The sequence below is a fragment of the Desmodus rotundus genome, chromosome 12 (assembly GCF_022682495.2).
Source record: "Desmodus rotundus isolate HL8 chromosome 12, HLdesRot8A.1, whole genome shotgun sequence".
NCBI lineage: Eukaryota > Metazoa > Chordata > Mammalia > Chiroptera > Phyllostomidae > Desmodus > Desmodus rotundus.
Genome location: NC_071398.1, coordinates 39,758,987 through 39,777,610, shown reverse-complemented (window position 1 = coordinate 39,777,610; position 18,624 = coordinate 39,758,987). Strand labels below are relative to the sequence as shown.

At 54.9% G+C, this 18,624-nt stretch overlaps 1 protein-coding gene and 1 non-coding gene across 2 annotated transcripts; both read right to left on the bottom strand.

Annotated features, from left to right (window-relative positions):
- Positions 1–3,167: 3,167 nt before the first annotated feature.
- On the bottom strand, positions 3,168–10,643 carry ERF (ETS2 repressor factor). The gene is made up of 4 exons (XM_024577476.3): positions 10,459–10,643; positions 5,878–6,112; positions 5,404–5,519; positions 3,168–5,296 (listed from the first exon to the last, which is right to left on the bottom strand). The coding sequence occupies exons 1-4, from the start codon at positions 10,478–10,480 to the stop codon at positions 4,017–4,019; spliced, it is 1,653 nt and encodes a 550-aa protein (XP_024433244.2). The 5' UTR covers positions 10,481–10,643; the 3' UTR covers positions 3,168–4,016.
- Positions 10,644–17,984: 7,341 nt separating this feature from the next.
- On the bottom strand, positions 17,985–18,086 carry LOC112320274 (U6 spliceosomal RNA). Its single transcript, XR_002976407.1, has one exon. It is a non-coding gene; the product is annotated as a U6 spliceosomal RNA (small nuclear RNA).
- Between the last annotated feature and the right edge of the window lie 538 nt (positions 18,087–18,624).

Below are 18,624 nucleotides of genomic sequence, written 5' to 3'. Positions count from 1 at the left end.
TTGCCACAGCGAGCCCTTGTGTCTTCTGGGAAATGGAGTTCCAGGAAGCCTTCCTATTGACTGAGGGGAGGGATCTACCATGAGCCCGAAGCATGCTGGGGAATAGGCCACACCGGATCCTGACGCTGTGAGACAAGACTACCTACTCCCGGAAAGTGGAGTTCAATGGATACCTTCGACAAAGCGTGAGCGAAAGTTGAAAGACAGCAGTTCCCTGTGGAGGCCGAAGAGTGTTTCAACGTCTCCTTCCCCTCCCCCCGGTCCTAAGAAAGAGCCGAAGTCGATTAGGGGCTGCTGGAAAATGGAGACCAAGTTCCAAGTTTCCACTAATCGGGAAGGAAAAACTCCTTCCAAAAGATGAGAAACAAAGTTCCCGGCGGTTTATCAGGACAATAGTCTTCGGATACAATGTGGTTTTTTTTCCATCATTGTGGGTTGTGCCAGGAGGTGAGCAGAGCGTTAAAAAAAACATATATTTTGCCTTAAACCCCCAGGTTTTTTGTGTCCTCCTTCTTATTAAATTACAGGATCTTGGATATCCCGAACAACAAAGTCTTCGGTTTTGTGCACGCATTTTGTCTCCTCATTTACCGCTTAATATCTATGAGGACAGTACCACCAAAGGGAGCTGGGAAACAGAGTTCGTGTAAGTGTGTGTGTCCCGGAAATACTTGGAACTAGAATGAAAAAATCACCCACAAGCTCCTCCTGCCTTGTGGAATGATAGGGAATGTAATCTCTAGACGTCAATTTAATCTGGGACTATGTTCATACTAAATATTCTGCCCTTTCTGAAGTGTGAAGAAAGTCTCGTCCCTGACTTACATTCCCAAGGGACGTAGACCCCCGGGGCGGGACAGACTGTAGAGCTAAAGCCTTTTCCGAATACATTAACCAAAATGCAAAGCGTAGATACGCTTCCGCTCCCTTCTCAATGCGGCAGCTTCACGAACAGCCCGGAGCAAGTGTTTCTGGGAGTTGTAGTTTCTCAGCCAAACTGTCTACTGCCCTCTAACAGCAGCTCTGAGTCGAAAAGCAAAAATCCGAGTCAAGCCCCAAAACCTGGGAAATCAATCCTACACTGGACCAAGAAAGCTCAGAAGGGCAGCAGAGCGGGGAGGAATAGCGGCGGTTACTTAACAGCCAGAACCCGTGGTTCATGCACAGTGGACCCTAGGCAGCTGCCATGAGGGGGTTGGGACCCGTGGGAGTGTAAGGTAGACTGCGGAAATCTTAACCAGGATGTTTGTAGGGTCAGAACTTTGTTGAGTGTTACTAGGACGGGTTGTAAGTATCATTGAGGGGCTTATGGGTGTCTGGAGGTACTCAGGGGAGTCCGTGAAGGGGCCTTATGGGGGACCAGTAGAGAAGTCAGAGGGGACTTGGGCTGTTAAATGTTCTGTGGGAGAATGTGAGAACTACTGCTTAGTGAGGGTATCTCTGAGGGACCCGAAAGGACGAAGGATGGTTGTAGAGCATCAGGAAGGAGCTTTGGGCGTCTTTGGGTGTGCTTTATAGGTATGAAGGGAACGACTGATGGGATGAAGTGTCTACTTGGAATCAGAGATCCTAGAGGATGTGGAAGGGAGCAATTTTTCTCCTAAAGCCTGGATGGTTGAATCTAGACCAGTGTCTTTGGTTCTGAGGTGAGCTCGGATTTTTGTGTGGTCTTGCAAAAAGTGTGAACAGAATTAGCTAAATTATTAAAAATTACAGGATTCACTGGAGTTTTCAAGACCAGAGGCCACTTGTGACATCCCAGTCAGCCAGAATTGGGGGCAAGTCTGTTTGGGCCTGGTCTGATCTGGAGAGCAATTCTGGAACTTAAGGTTTTTGAATCCATGTTAGACCTGGAAAGAGGTGCTTTAAGGGCACTAAGCCTACAGCCAGGGTCTCCCCCTCTCCCCACAGTGATGACATCCCCCTTTATCCATCACATCACCACCAACTTGGCTGCATCTATGTTGCCAGGAGACATGCTTCATCCCAACTTCCAGAAATAGCCCAGGGGCCCCCCACCCCAGGGAATGACTTACATCACCCAGGAGAGGGAGCAGTTGCCCACAGGCTGCCACTGGATGCGTTTCCTGCCAATACCCCAGCCCTGGATCCTCTCTTCACTGCCAACAGGCCATCACCTGGGACCACCCACCCTGGGCTGGCATGAAATGAGGTTGAAGAGAGTGGACAGGAGTTGCCAGTTCGCACAGAGTGAGGTTTCAGTGAAGCCATTCCAACAGGCTGGTCCCTCTGTTCTCTCTTTTAGCAGCTATGTGGCCTTGCGGAACTCCTTCCCTCTCTGGGCCTGAGACATCTCACCTGAGCTGGAGTTGGGCTGTCATGAAAAGCACTTCCAGTTCGGATTCCTCTGATTTTTTTCACCTAGGCTTCTAGCTTGATGAGCTCACCTCAGAACCAAAGACACTGGTCTAGATTCAACCATCCAGGCTTTAGGAGAAAAATTGAGATGGAGCGCTTCTGAGACACACCTTTTAAAGTCCTGGCTGGTCTTATGGCCTTGGGCAAGTCATTAACTGAATCTTTGGCTGCTACCTCATTTGATGTTTGAGATAAAGCATCAGTTCCAAACTAGGTCCTAGATACAGTGGGTACAGTTAAGTCCATCAATAGCCATTCTGATTAAGCCAGTCTTGTCTCAACTTGGTAGAGGGTAGTCCCATCGTTCCATCGGAAGATCACTAAGGTCCCTTGCAAAGTCTACAATTCAAGAGACTGCAGGCCTCTCCCCAAAGGACTCCAGACTATTTCAGAAGTGCTGAAAGGAAAGTGATGTGCTGGAGGGCTCGAGAGTATAGTGCAAAAGGAGGTCCAAGCCTTTACCAGAGCCTGAGGATGTGGACAGGAATCCAGAGGCAAAGTGGAAAGTCATTTCAGGCAACAGATGAAGATTCTAAATGCTTCCAAGGACAAGCAGTCCCCACAGGATAGGACAGCAATCACATGGTCAGACTATGCCCAAGACTTTAATCAGTCCCTGGAGGTAATCTGCCCCCCTCAGATCAAAAAATCATTTCCCAGGCCTGGATTTGATCCGTTCAGGTGGGGTTGGGTACTCCAGGCACAGATCCACTGGAGAGCCAGTCCAGGCCCGTCGTTCAGAAATCTACACAAGCTATGGCTCTGCAGTGAGACAGATCACTCCACCCAAAGGTCCAAAGTTTTATTGTTTTGAATACATTCTCCAGCAGCCCCCAACTTTCCTCCCCCCCTCCCCAATACAGAATAAGGCTTGACCACAGACCCCCCCACCCCAAGGGGCCCCAGCTGGGAGGCAGAAGGGGCTTCCAGTTTGGTTTCAGGGTACACCCTTCCCACCCTCCCACCTGCCTGCCTAATGGGCTGGTCCTAGGAGCAGCTGGGGGTGAAGGGGTTGGACGAGTGCTGGGGTGAGGAGTGGAAGAGGGATAGCAGGCACTTGTAGAGATTTGTGGCCTATGGTGGCACCCCTCATCCTCCTCCGACCCCCACCCCCCCACATGTGGTATTTTTGGTTCATCATAAATGTCCATCCCTCCCGTTGTAACCCTGTGGGGTTAGAAACCCAGGCACTCATGGCCCCTGGAGGGGCAGGGAAGGCTGGATTTGGGCTGAGAAGGGCCGGAGGTGGACAGGGAGGAGTAGAGGAGGCACAGAACAGGGAGGGAGACAAGGCTTTACTTCCTAAGTGATTGTAATAAAAAAGTTCCTGGGCGTGGAGGCCAGAACCTCAACTGATATACAAATTCCCCAGAATGGAGCTGGCCCCTCTTCCCTCCCCCCAACCACCACTTTGCCTGGAGCTTAGAAACCCACAGAGACGGGACAGCCCCCAGCCCTGGGTACCCACCCACCCTCACAATTTAAAAAAAAAAAATTAAGTTTATACAAAATACAGGGGAAGGAAAGGGAGGAGGCAGGGGAGAGACTAGAGCTGCCCTCACCTCCAGGACACCGGGGAGTTAAGGCAGCAAAAGAAGCACTGGGAGTGGGGGAACGGGGTCCCCTGCCCATAGCCCTCAGGAATCTCGATGCTCCAGAGAGAGCTGGGCTGTGGCATGCTGGAGGTCAGAGCTCACCCGCCTTGGGGTGAGGGGACCCCCAGCCTCCCCAGGTCCCTCCCCACGCACCTTCTTGTCCTCACCCTCATCCTCAAGGCCCCCAGTGGGGGCCCCACCACCCTCGAGACGACAGTCTTCACTCCAGCGCCGTTTAAAGCGCAGCTTGAGAGGCATGCATTGCGCAGGCCCAGGCGTCTCGCCAGGTTCAGGCTTGGGAGGCGCAGGGGGAGCACGAGGTGTCTTGAACACCTCCCCGTCTTCCTCATCCTCATCGCTGATGTCAGTCACCTCCACCTCCTCTGACTCGCCTTCTGAGATCGGCTCCACCTTGATCTGTGGTGGTGGCGGTGGTGGGGCCAGTGCCCCTGCCCCCTCAGCCAGCCCACCTGTGCTGCCAGCGCTGCCAATGCTGCTGCTCTTGTCAGCGCCCGCTGGCGCCTTTTCCCCAGCTGCCCGCTGCCGACGTCCCAGCGGGGGTGGCTGGAGCTTAAACTTGAATGGGGAAGAGGAGGAGGACGAGGCCGAGGAGGGGACCGGTGGGGTCTCAGGTGCCATGGATGGCAGTGGGCACTTGTCAGGGCGCTGGGGCTGGGGCACCACCAGCCCAGGGTAGTGCAGAAAGGCGCGGGGACTGAGGTGGTAGTTGTAGACGCTTTGGGTGTGGGCCTGCAGGTACCGTTTCATGTCCTCAGGGCTGAAGGAGAAGTGGGAGCCTCCCCCTGAGCCACTGGGGCCCCCGCCACCACTGGGATACATAGGGCTCAACGTAGGTGAGGGCGTGTAGGCCAGGTGGGTGGGAGTCATGGGCAGAGCTGGTGAGAGCTGAGGCGGTAGCAGAGAGCCAGGCCCGGCCAAAGGCGACACAGGGAAGGGGCTTAGGGGCTCAGGGCCACCCCGGGGTCGGGGGTAGACACGAAAGACACCAGGGTCATGGGGCAGGCGAGCCAGTGGGGGCCCACGGAAGGCACCCAGATCCGGAGGGCCTGGAGGTCGGGCCCGGGGGTCCTCTCCCAGTGGCTCCTCCAACTCTGAAGTGCCATCACTACAGTCACTGACTGAGCCTCGGCCCAGGCGTCGGGCCACCACAGCCGAGAAGAGGGAGGATGAGGATGAAGGGCAGGCCGACGGTGAGCGGGGGTCCTCAGTGGGGGACAGCACCTCAGAAGGTGTTGAGGGAGGGAAGCGGAAGTGGCTGCCACCCGATGGCACTGGAGGGGCACTCTGGGGCACTGTACCCCCTGGCAGGAGAGAGGAGACATGGTGTCAAGGCCACTGGCCTAGCCTGGACATACAGACTGACCCTTCCCCTCCCTCAGAGGCCATGCCTGCCAACCCTGGTACTCACCAGCCAGCCCCACATCAATGAAAGGATAATTAACCAGCACCAGTTTGTTGAAGTTGAACTTGTAGGTGAACCGCTTCCCCTTGGTCTTGTGCAGAATGCGTTTGTTGTAATAATAGCTGTGGGTGTAGAGATACCATCGGGTGGTCAGTTACAGGGGACCCAAGTCTGGACCCCCATACCATGAAATGCCTTAGGGGCTGCTCATGAAGGGAGACTGAGAAACTTGGACCACAAAAGAGAAATCAAGTGCCCAAAGGGTAGGGACCATTGGGTCTGGGGCCAGACTAGAGGCCACACCCGACTGTATTCTCTCCTCAGGACACCTGTGTGTGTCACAAAGTTTAGGACTTGCCCAAGGCCCAACAGCTATGATTTGGAAGAGCCAGGAGTCAAGCCCAAAGCTGATTCCCAGGGGTCAGGGGCTCCCCAACTGGCGGGGAGCTGTCCACATGTGCCCAGGGGCTCCGTCCTCACCGCAGGGCCCGGCTCAGCTTGTCATAGTTCATCTGGGGCTTGCACTTGCGGACGCCCCAGAGCCGGGCCACCTCGTCAGGGTCCTTGATGACGAACTCCCCGTAGTCCCCCTGCCAGGCGATGACACCCTGGTACTCCTCCTTCCGCAGCAGCTCCAGGATGAAGTGCCACAGCTGGATCTGCCTCGAGCCAGGGGACGACTCGGGCTTGTAGGCCCAATCTGGGAAGGCAAACCCTGGGGACAGGAGGCAGGGGAGTGGCCCTGGATGAAGGCGCCAAGTCCAGGGGCTCTGGGTCCCCTCCCAGAATCCACCTCCTACGCCACCGTCAACGTGGGGATATCCATCTCCCTTAAGCCAAGTCAAGACCTGGGTAGGCGAGGGAGACTGTGTGTGTCTGTCTGTGTGTGAGGGGTCTAGATGGGGGGGCGGGTAGGGGGGAAGCTGGATCCTGCTCCAGCGACACCGGGAGAAACAGGAAACCGACGGCGGCGGGTCCCGGGGCCAGTGCCAGGGGGCCAGGCACCAAGCCAGGCCGACGGGCAGGGCTGCCAGTGGGGGAAGGGCAGGAAGGGGCACACGTGGCCAGACTGGTTGGGGCAAGAGCCCCCCAGACTCCCCCACTCCCATTCAGGGCTAGCAATACTGCATCCCCCCCACTTCTGCAAGCTCCTCCAGTCCCCTCCTAGAAATATACGGTCTCCCTCCCAAGACCTACCAGAGCCCTTACTCCCACCCCAAGACCCGAGAGATTTTTTTTTTTTCTTAAAAGGACCAGGAGGGGTGGGGTGGCTGGTTGACGATGAGGTCAGCGCTTGCACACACAGAAGCTTCTGTCTTCCCTGGAGAGTGAAACCCAGACTGTCTGAGACGGCCCCCCAAGCCTGGACCCTCTGTGCTGCACTGCCCTCCCCAGACCTGGGCACATGGGCCCAACCTGGCTAAAGGGCCCCGACCCAAGTCTCAATCTTGAACAGGCACTGCTCAAACCTATTTCCTCTTCTGCCTTCTCATCTTCAGCTTCTTTTCTGCCCACCTGCCTACCCACCCCCAGCATTAACCTTGGATAGAGGTTGGTGGTGGGCTGGCTGGTCCCTGGAGGGGGTGGGCAGCCTTGGGGGGGGAGGAGATGGGGGGCTGCGGTTGTTGTCATTTCCCAAACCCCCGGGTAATCAGGGACTATCAATAATTCAGCACTAGGCAGCCGGTAATGGAGGGGTGGGAGGAGGGAAAGGGAAGAAAGGAAAGGGGTGGGGGGAGGCAGGGCAGGGGCCCTGGTGCCACTAGAGGGAGAACGCCAAGGTAGACAGCAAAGAGTGGGCGGGGTCCCAAGCCCTAGTCAGGCTGTGTGGGTCAGCCTCTTTCCAGACTAGCCCTGGCTCAAGCCCCAGCTCAGGCAGGTACCAACCAAGCCTGGGGCAATGCTGAGACTCCACCCCAGTCTGGAATCCAACAGGGGACTCCTCTTGGGGACACATGGGAGCAGCAGTTCCTGCTCCCACAGGGACCACCCCTTCTAAATCCAGAGCTGACTCTCTCCCCTTCCCCCAGGGATCCAGCTCCCCCACTCCTGGCCAGCATTCTCCACTGAGTCCTTGCCCCATTCAGAAAACCCAGCCTCAAATCAGCCCCTCAGGGCTCCAGAGATATAACCTACAGCAGCCACTAGCAGCCACTGCTCCATTCAGAAGTGACAGACCCTGAAAACGCCTCCCTGGACCCCTAGCATCCATAGCCCCATCCTTCTCTCAGGAATCCAGGTATTCACTCCATTATACTCACCCTGCTAGAGAACCCAGGTCCCAGAAACCCTTGGGAACCCAAATGACCAAATCACTAGCTCCATGGACCCTCCAACCTACTCCAAAAAGCTCCTGGCTCCACCAGGGTACCAACCTCCATGTTCCTCCCACCTAAACCCCAATCTGGCTTTCAAACCCAGGGCAGGGGGAGCAAAGCCCCTGAGACATCAGTCTGGGGCTGGAGGGGTGTGCTGATTTCCACCCTGCCCCCCAAATTAAAGCCACCCTTTCCAACCCACCCACCCCAGCCTCCTTGTCCCGGTAACCAGGCAACGTGTGTGCAGCGACAGTCCTGGGAGCGGGGGAGCAGGAGGCTAAAAATAAACTTTGCAGAAGAGAAGGAGTGAGAGAGACTATATGCAACACAAAGGAACTCAGAAAGGAGGTGGGGGACTCTGGAAAGGCCTCAAGCTGCATGCAAGGGGCTGTCCCAGGCCCCTTGGTGAAGCCCCCTCCCTGGAAAACCCCCTTCAAGGACCCGGACCCTGGTTCACACTCCTGGCAGGGACCCACCCCTATACCAGCTTTCCTCGTAGGACATGGCATACATGAGGGCCTGTTCCCAGCTTTGGGGGGAGAAGGAAGAAGGGAGGGTGACGTCAGGGTGTTTCAATGGGGCTCTGTTCCCCAGGCCTTGGAGCCAGGAGCCAGGCACGGGCAAGGGGAGCAGGGAGCGTGTGTGAGTGTGTGCTGTGTCTGAGTCCACGTGCTTAAATCAGAGAACTACCAGGCCTGCACCAAGAAAGCTTGGAGTGCAGGTCCTCTGGAGCATGAGGGGACAGTAGGAGCAGGGAGAGAGCAGCTGACACTGAGAGGGGTTCAGGGCCTTGTGAGACAGGGTGGAGAAGCAGCAGCAGGCAGACAGGAAGGGCTGGTATGGCGGGGTCCCAGAAGGCACACCTGGGTCCCACAGAGGCGGAGTAGAGATTCTCCCTGACAGACTGTGGAAACCTGGGGGAAGTGAACTCCTGGACACCCCCCCACCAAGTTCACTTGACTGTCCAAACTTTTTTTAAGGGACTAGGGGGATCGGAAGGGAGGAGTGGTGGTAGAGGAAGAGCACGCCGGCCTCCTGGGGGGGCCCCACCACCTCCCCCACTCCAGGCAGCCCTCGGTGGCGCCAGGGCCGGGAAGAAAACAGGAAGTGGGAAACAGCCGCGGCAGGAGAGAGGGGCCGGGATGGAGAATCAGATGGAGGGGCTCACAGCCGCCGACCAGGAGGCAGACGGACCGACGCACCGACACACGACCAGGAGGCCATGCCAGGCCCCCGCCCCTTCCCCCAGCCGGAGAACCCACACTCGGCTCGGCCCCAAGACAGGGTTGGGGGAGCGGCCCAGCCGGTCCCACCAGGGGAAGGCCCGAAGCAGGGAGGGAAGATGAGGCGGGGTTGTCTGGGAGCCTGGGCCCACTCCTGGAACGAGGGGAGTCTCCTGCTGCCCCCAAAGCCCAGCAGCCCTGGAGCCCGAGAGCCGGAGAGATGTGGATTGCACGTGACTGACCCTTACAGCACTCCGCACCCCTGCCCCAGCCCCGCTCCTCGGTCCAGATCCCCAAGGGCCATCCCTGGGCGCCAGAGCCCGGCTCCGAGCCCTTTAAGAGCCGCCCCCACCCGCCGTGCGGAGGGGGGGCGGGGTGGGTGGGCCGGTCGGGGCACACACCCGCACACAGGAGCAGAGCCGCAGCCGCCGCCGGGGGAAGGAAACAAGTTTGAACAGCGGCGCCCGGCCCCCTTCCCCCTCCCCCGTCCCCGCCCGGGGCCGGATTCCGACGGGGTAGACGGGCGGGGGGCGGCTGGGACCCCTCCCCCCAGCACGCCCAGGCGCAAAGTCCAGCCCGCTCTAGCCCGGGGGCGGCGGGGGAGGGGAGGGGGGAAAGTCCGAGTGGGAGGGGGGTTAATCCCGCTGCCCCCCGCCCGCCAACCGAGCGGGGGAGGGGAACCTTGGCCCCTTAAGGAGGAGCAAGTTGGCGGGGAAGAGGGGGGCGGAGAGAGAAGACGGCCGGTTGAAAGAGAAGAGCCGGGTGAGGGGGGTGAGGGGGGAGCCTCCGCGTCCACACCACCTTTCCTACTCCGCTCAACCCCCAGCCCCCCGAGCGTCGGGAAGAGGGTACCCAAGTCTCTCCTGAGCCACCTTAAAGCCGCGCGTTCTAAGGTCGGAAACAAAAAGTTCCTTTTTCGAACGTTCGGGCTGCGCTTTGGAACTTTGCGACTCCGCGCGGGCGGGGGAGCGAGGAGCCGACGGAGACGGACGGGGGAAGGGCAGCGTAGCCCGGACCCCGAGTACGGGATCCCCACTCACCCCCTCCTCCTAAGGGCCATCCTTGTCCCACTCTAAGCCGGTGCAGGGCACGCACTGCAGTGAAGGTCACGGGCCGGACCGCGCAGCACGGAACCGGGGATAGCGGGCCCCGTGGACATCCCCCCCCCACGCCCAGCACACGTCCCGGCCCCCAGAGTGCAACGTGACAGAGCGACAGGGAGGAACCCCGCCACCCCGGTTATTCCGGGAGTGGGGAAGCCCAGCTTTCGGGGTCCAGACAGGAAGAGGATCAGGACTCCCAGTACCTAAACCACTTCGCCCGGAGCCAGAAATTGGGGGTCCCATGCAGCAGCCCCCCGCTCACGCCGTGATGTGCAACAGGTCTCGCGTGCTTGGGGGTCCCCCAGAACTAAGGATCACTCGGGTTCGTCCGGAACCCTTCAGCCCCCCCCCCAAAGTTTCTCTGCCTGGTTTCCCAGGGCAACAAGTCTCCCCCACACGTGCTGCCCCCGCCCCCACCTGTGTCCGCCGGGGTCTTCATGCTGGGGGACCCGGGGCGAGGCGCCCCGACTCCGGGCCGCAGCTCCCGGCGCCCGCTCTGCCCCGTCCCGTCCTGTCCCGCGTCGGTCGGGCCGCCCTCGCCGTTTCACCCGGCCTCGCCTCTCAGAGCCTCTCCCCTCCCCGCCGCCGCCTCCCGGGTTAATATCGCACTCCGGGGCCGGGACGCCCACGCCCCCCGACCGGCGACGTCACCGCCGCGTCGCCATGGAGACACTGCTCCCGCCCCCTCCCCGCGCACTCACACACACTCTCGCGGGCGCGCAGCCACTGAGGACTGGACGGCTCTGGGCTTAAAGGGGCCGCGCGACAGGGGAGGAAGGAAGGAGGGGTGGCGGTGGGGATGGGGTCCCGGGGGTCATGACCCTTCTTGGAGACTCCAAGTCTGCAGATAACTTAAGTCCTCGACACTCGCGACCTGCTGCCCCTCCTCCTCTCCTGCTCACTGTGGTATCCAGATTTTTTGGGGGAGCCAGTAAGAGGAAAGGTGGTACCTTCTGAGGGAGGGGGTCAACAACTCTTGCAGGGAGGAGGCAGAGACCTTTTGGGAACAGGCAGAATCTTCTTCGCTAGGGGGATGGGGTCGGTCAGGACCTCGAATGATGATCAAGACCACATTTCCCAGCCTGGCTTTACCCTGCCCCCCCCCCCCGCAACCCTGAGTCTGAATGGGGGCAGCTGTCCAGGGGTGGGGTGTAATGGGTGGGAAGCATTTCCCAGCATCGGAAATGGGGAGGCGGCTGTGCCCTCCGCTCCTCCGGGGACGGGGTCTTGGCCTTCCAGATAGCCCCAATTCCAGCTAGGGAGGAAGTGACCAAAGAGAATGCATTCGGGAGCTCCCTCCTCCATCCCCAAGCTTCAGCTGTCCTGGGGACACGGCTGGCACCGGAGGTACCCCACCTCCACCACCACTGCCGGGGATTCCGGGGGTGGGACCAGGATGCGAGGGGGCGAACCAAGTAGGAACAAATGTGTTCCCAAGGGGCAAGGGAGGGGGGGTCGCCAGGATAGAGGAAGGCAGGGCTTAAGGATGAAGGCCAGCGCGTAGGGACGTGTTAAGTCGCTGTTCTCCGCAGTCGGGAAGAATGGATGGAGCCTGAGGCTTAGGGAAACAGATCAGAGCTGATGAGATGGCTAGCCAGAGCCGGCAACGGGGTAGAGGACACATCGAAGCAATACTCGTAGGCCAAGCCTGGAGGCAGAGTCTCAGAAAAGACTCTGAGGTACCAGATGACAGGAATATGGGGGCCAGGGTTGCTCAGAGAGGCTGAAATCCGGAAGATGGGCAGGGAGAGACAGGCTACAGTGAGGGAAGGCCTGCAGGGTCAGCTCTGGGTTCTTAGGGCTTCGAGTCTAGCCTCTGTTGCTGGGTTCCTAGCTGTGTTACAGCAGTCCCTCATGGGTGCCTCAAGTCTCAGGCCTCATCCTTGGAGAGACCAAGGACTCCAGGGAAGCGTCAAGCCCGTGGGGGATTAATTATGTAACCGTGCCTACGGACAATGCAGCTCCCCCAAGGATATTGTAACCCTCTGGGAGATGTGTGGTCCAGCATTCATCATCATCATCATCGCTTTTTTTTTTTTTTAAGATTTTATTTTCAGAGAGAGAGAAGAAGGGAGGGATAAAGAGAGGGAGAGAAACATAAATCCGTTGCACCTCTCGCACCCCCTGCTGGGGACCTGGCTGGCAACCCAGGCATGTGCCCTGACAGGGAATGGAACCAGCAGCCCCTTACTTCACAGGCCCGCACTCAACCCACTGAGCCACACCAGTCAGGGCCATCATCACTGTTTCTATAGCAGCTATCACATTCCTAGGGCTCATTGTGTTGGCCAAGCACTGTCTGAGGCATCATCTCATTTAATCCTTACAAAAGTCCAAAGAGGGGAATTATTATTGTTATAACAATTCACAGATTAAGAAAGTGAGGCTCAGAGGGGAAATCAGTCTGCCAAAGTCCTACAATCAGGAAGTGTTGGAGCTGGGATTCAAACTCACATCTATCCAATTGGAAACTGCCACCTTTAATCGCTAGGCTTTCGTACCACCTTTCCTGCCCAGGCCCACCCCCACCCCTTAAATAAAGATGCTAAGTTTCAAAGATAAGAGCCTTAGTGATCCCTGCCCACCCACCAGCAAATCAGAGACTGGGTTGCAACCCTAACTCTGTACTTCCTGTCTGAGAGCCAGTGTACCTCTTTGAGCCTTAGCTTCCAAATCTGTAAAATGGGGGTATTAACAGAGCCTACACGACCAGATTGTTGTGAGAAATCCAGGACGCAATAAATACTAGTAATAATTATTCACAGAGTGAACTATATACCCCGTGGATAACGTAAGCACCCCTCACCTTACACTCTAGCCATGCACAATGAACACACAGCGTTGACAGTGGGAGATTGCCTGTTCATGGCATAATCCCACCCTGACCCAGTTGTGTGACTCAATCCCAACCCCACTGCTTCTATGAAACACAGTCATGGATGTTGGGCATGCCTCATGGGTTGTCTGAACCACACACAGAGGATGAGAGTCCCTGGTGAAAATGTCCCCTGGGCCGTGTGACCTCTGGTGGCTTGTGAAAACCTGCCCACAGATATTACAACCCCTTAGAGGTCCATGAGACTTCAACATAGAAGTGTGGACTCTCTCGGATTGTTCAATTGCCTCTTGAACACCAAGAGTCACCCCCAAGGAAAGTGAACCCCATCATTGCTACACGAAAACCCACATATTGTGAACTCGTGTTTAAAACTATTCATCACCGCTGATTCCTTGAAGACATACCATCCAACCAGGGCCATGTCAACTCCAGTGAACAAGGGGACCCCATCCCCAGTTCATTCTGGAAAGCCCCATGAATCCCTCTGGGGGTGGTGAAAAGCCTCTCACAGACCCGGGACTAGCCTGTGATGAAAAGTGTAACACTCCACGAAGAAAACAACTCTGTCTGAACAGTGAGGACACCCCCATCCTCCCACAGACCTAGCAGTCCTTGTTCCCGTTCATTGTCCTGATGCAGATAACATTTACCCTATTGTCAGGCTAAGGCATGGACAGAACCTGTCCCCACAGAAGTTGCAACTGTTCACAGACTTCACTCCCGGAAATTGTGGGGAAAATAAAAATCACAGTCACAAACCACCCACCACCCCTGTGAAAAATAATGAAGTATCACCACTCTGTGAACATTGCAGTTCCCTTAGAAATAGTGTGACCCACCCTATATAGAGAGTATAGCCAGCCACCTGAACAGGGTATGACCACTCCAAACAGAAAAGGTAACCCTGGGATGGTCTCACTCTTCCTCATCTCTCTGACCTGAAATGCTGAGGGGCCCCAAGGCTCAGTCTCAGGTCCTCTTCTCTGTTCATGTACCATCTCTATGCTGATTACACCCACCTGTCTATCTCTGCTCAGAATTCTCCCCTAAACTCCAATCTCACACATGGAAGTACCGCCCCCCCCTCATTTTGCTGGTTGCTCAGGCTGAACACCTTAGCGTCATCCTTGACCCCTTTCTCTCATCTGACATTCAGTCTGAAGGGAAGTCCCATCAGCTCTGCTTTCAGCTTTTCTAGAATCAGCTACTTGCCACTGTCCCCACCACACCCGTGGTCTGGGGTCTTCTCACTGGTCTCCCTGCTGCCACTGGCCCCTATATTCTGTGCTCCACCCACAGCCAGAGGGGTTCTAGTAAATCAGGTGATGCCCCTTTGCTGTCCAAACCCTCCAGCGGTCCGTTTGACCACTGGGAGCAAAAGCCAACTTCTTGCAGTGGTCAGCAAGGCCTTTCCTCCCCCACCTCACCTCTCACCTTTCCCTTCATCTCCAGCCTATTGGCTATTTCTTTTATTTTTATTCATTGACTGAGAGAGAGAGACAGACAGACATTGATTTGTTGTTCCACCTATTTATGCATTCATTGGTTGATTCTTTCATGTGTCCTGATTGATCAGGGATCGAACCCGAAACCTTGGTGTATGGGGATGATGCTCCAACCAACTGAGCTACCCAGTCAGGTTTTGGCTATTTCTTGAACATGCCAGACGTATTACTGCCTCGGGGACTTTTGCCAATGTTGTTCCATCTGCCTGAAAGGCTTTTCCCGCAGAAGTCTGCATAGCTCTGTCACTCATCCCCTTCAGGTTTTACTCAAAAATCACCTCCCCAATAAGATCTTGCCTGACCTTCCTAGACCCCAAGCCCCTTTTATTCCCTATTTTTCTCCATAGCCCTTATTCTCACCTGACATGTATTTCCACAATGCATTTGCTTGTCTGAATCTCCCCTCTTTAGTTCTAAGAGGGCAGGGATTTTTTTTGCCTGTTTTGTTGCCTGAAATATCCTCCAGGCCTGGCATGGTGCCTGCTAATCTATGAGGGAATAAGCTCATCTTTGGACCGTGAACTCCCTACTCCCTATACCCGATGTGAATGTAGCCCCAGACACACGGAGACACCCTCGTGGACAGTTGATGCCAGCACAACCCCCAAAAGCCTGAACCCTGATGTGAATCACATAAATAGGGTGTGCTTGTCCTACTGAATGTCAGCTCCACAAAGACAGGCATTTGGTGTGTTTTCCTCACTCCTTTATCGCTGGGGCTGAGACCCTGGTCTGCCATAGAGCAGGCTGGGGATACGTATTTGCTGACGTGAGTTGAGTAGATACACAGCTGGTATCACCCCACAGTCAGAACCCATATAGACAGTACAGTGTCCATAAATGATATAAACCCCATATCCAGTGTGACTCTCATATGGACAGTGTAAATCCCACATACACAGTGCTCAACAAGAGCGTGACCCACAGAAAGCTCATACAAATGGGGTGACCCTCATAAATGACATGAGCTCCATGCAATACAGTGTGCAACGTTCATAAACTGTGTGAATTCCACGTAACAAGGCAACCCATATAAATGGTGTAGACCCCATGCAGACCCCCCCCCGTAAACAGCGTGAGCCCCACATAGGTGGGGAGACAGCAATAAACAACGTGTGACCCCTCATTAGTGTGCTCTACCACACAAACAGCATAACTTCTTTAACATTGTGCAAATTCCTCTGCCAACGAGGTCAACTCCCATAAAGTAGGTACGCCATCCCCACAGCCATATAAACAGGGTCACTTCCATCAGCAGTGTGACAGTGTGACTCTTCATATGAATTGGGGAGCCCCATGGTCCATACGGCCTCCTGCGGTGTAACCCATGGACACCGTGCCCCCTGCCTGGGTGGGCCACTCGATGAGCAGTGCGGACTCACCAATGAGTACAATGAACCCTACTGTCGCTGTGTGTTTCATTTCATTAACTTTTTAAAAAAACTGATTTTAGAGAGAGAAGAAGGGGAGGAGGGAGAGAGAGAGGGAGAGAGAGGGAAACGTGGACTGTTGTTCCACGTATTCTGGCATTTACTGGTTGAGCCTTGCACTATCCCAACTGGGTATTGAACTGCAACCCCAGCGCGTGGGGCCAATGCTTTAACCAACTGAGCTACCCAGCCAGCGCTTGCGATGTCCATTTTATTAATTCCTAGATAATGTAGCCCGTTCCCACAGACAAGGAGAAACCCTACCTTCCGTGTAAACCCCCTGGGCCTTTGTAACCTTCAAAAATTATCCCCCCACAAAAAATCTTAATGCTCTCATAAAATAAGTTACCCAATTCCCCTTCACCACAAATGTATTAGGACAGATGGCTCCCTAAAGGGTGGGATAGCCTGTTATGGACAATGAGGCCCTGAATAAAGGCAAAGAAATGGTGAATTCCTGAATGGCAGGGATTTCCCAAGGCCCATGCAAATCACCACTCCCATTTATTGGGCATCTACTCTATGCAAGGTCCTGGATTCCATATCTCATGTTATCTTTACCACTCAGCTTTATGAGGAAGGTACTCTAATGTTGCCCATTTTACAGGTTAGCAGATTAAGACTGGGAAAGGTTACAGGCCCAATATCACAGAGCTAAAAACCTTTACAGCTGGGACATCAAGCACTAGACTATAATGCTTCCTGATGGACTGATAGATGCCCCACAGACATGCTGAACCCTGGAATCCTTCCAAAATACGGCACTACCGCAACTACCACAGCACAAACTGGGACAAGGTTATGAGGATGACTGTCACAGCATAAATTTGTGTTTTTTTTTTTTTTTTTTTTTTAGAGAGGGAGGAATAGAGGGAGAAAGAGATAGAAGAAAACATCAATTCGCTGTTCCATTTTGATTTATGCGTTCATTTGTTGCTTCTGGTACATGCCCTGACCAGGGGTCCAACCTGCGACCTCAGCATAATCAGATGACGCTCCAACCAGTGGATCTCCCTGGCCACGGCCAACATAAGCTATTTAGGTAGAAATAAACTCTTTATGAATAACAGTAATTGCAACAACAGCTGATATTTTTGAGGATTTATTCTGCTGGAGACACTGTCCTAAGTGTTTTACATGTGTTAATTCACTACATCTTCATAACAACCCTAGACCGTAGGGTTTTTTATTTTTATTTTTAATTCTTCCCCTACAGATGTAGAAATCCAGGCACAGAGGGATCAAGTGATTTGCCGAAAGTCACACAGCTGGGAAGAAGCCCAGCTGGATTTGACCCCAGCAACCTGGGTAATCCTGTGTTATCCTGCTTCCTGAAACATCACCCCATCCCACCACAAATGACCATAATTTCTACGACTGTGTAACTAAATTAACAATATTTTATTTTAATTTCCCAGAGGCAGGGTACAGCTCCCTGTGCACACCTTTCCTAAATGATAGGGTAAATAGGCCTTGGACAGTATGAACTCCCATGGAGGGGTCTCCTTCATGCATGGTGAAACTCATATGAGCAGTGGGGATCCCTCTGTGGACATCATAAACACACCACAGCCAGAGACAACCTGAATGGCTGTCAGAGACCCCCTCCGCTAGAGCAGAGTGCTTCCTAGGCAGGGTTAGTTCCATGATGGAGAGTACAGACCACCCCACTAATAGTCTCAATCTCCCTCACACCTAATGCAAACTGACTGGGTAACACAAAACACCATCCCAATCAATGGAAACCTCTCCCACAAGGAAAGCTTCCATAGGCATTTTGAACCCTCGGCCCAGAATGTGTCTCCCAGTGCACAGTAGAATCTCTTTCATACCCACGACAAAGTTAACAGGGACAGTACATATCACCATGCATGGGGAACTTTCTGTGGCTTCTGGGAGCCCCTTTTTGTGAAAGCACGAACCACTCTCTCCAAAGGTCTACCTAAGTGGGCAGTGGGAACTCTCTAATGAGTGTGATTTTCCTCAGACTCAACACTACCCAATGTGCACAGCACACTCTCTCATGGGCAGTGCTAATGTACAGACAGTATGGATCTGCAATAGGCTGGGTGCGTTTTCTTCACACCTGGTGTGAATTCCGTGTTCACACTGGGAACCCAACACAGGCAGCAGAAGCCTCCTACATGCCCAATTTTTTTTGTTTTTTGTTTTAATATGGAATGTTTCACAAATTTGTGTGTCATCCTTGCGCAGGATCTAATTTTCTCTGTATTGTTCCAACTTTAGTATATGTGCTGCCGAAGTGAGGACCCCCAGACCCAGTTTTTATTGCCCTCCATACCCTCCATCCAGGACGAGTCCAACTTGGAGAGTATGGATGTGCTAAGGAAAGGTTCACACCTGGTATAAACCCCATATCCGGGTAGCAGGAATCTGACAGGGCATACCCTTCTCCCCAATGTGAACCCACCCTTAAAAAAATATAGCTCCCTCAAGATGTGAACACCCAAAAAGTGTAGCTCTTCACGGAATGGAACACGGTGTGGAGCACGAGGAAGTGCTGCATTTCCCCAACTCGTGACCCCCATGCGAAAGAGGACCGTCAGAAGATTGCACCGCCCTTAAATGTCGAAGTGTTGGAGGGAACTTGTCCCGGGGGGCCCCCAAATCCCAGGTCGCGTGCGTTGACTACACGGCAGCGCGCGCCACCTAACACACGTTCTCTCCCCTCCCGGTGGCAACAGGGCTTTCCGCGGGGCCGCGCCAGACTTTCTGAGGCTGTTGATTGGTCGTAGTCCCGCCACCAAACAGCCAATCAAGCGGGGGAAAGGTGACATCACTCTTTCTC

Bases quoted from the DNA above. Each gene is read 5' to 3' on its own strand.
- ERF (XM_024577476.3), bottom strand. From the start codon at position 10,480: ATGAAGACCCCGGCGGACACAG. The intron at 5,520-5,877 runs GTGAGGACGGAG...CTACACCCACAG, and splicing joins AAGCTGAGCCGGGCCCTGCG to CTATTATTACAACAAACGCA. The intron at 5,297-5,403 runs GTGAGTACCAGG...CTCTCCTGCCAG, and splicing joins CATTGATGTGGGGCTGGCTG to GGGGTACAGTGCCCCAGAGT.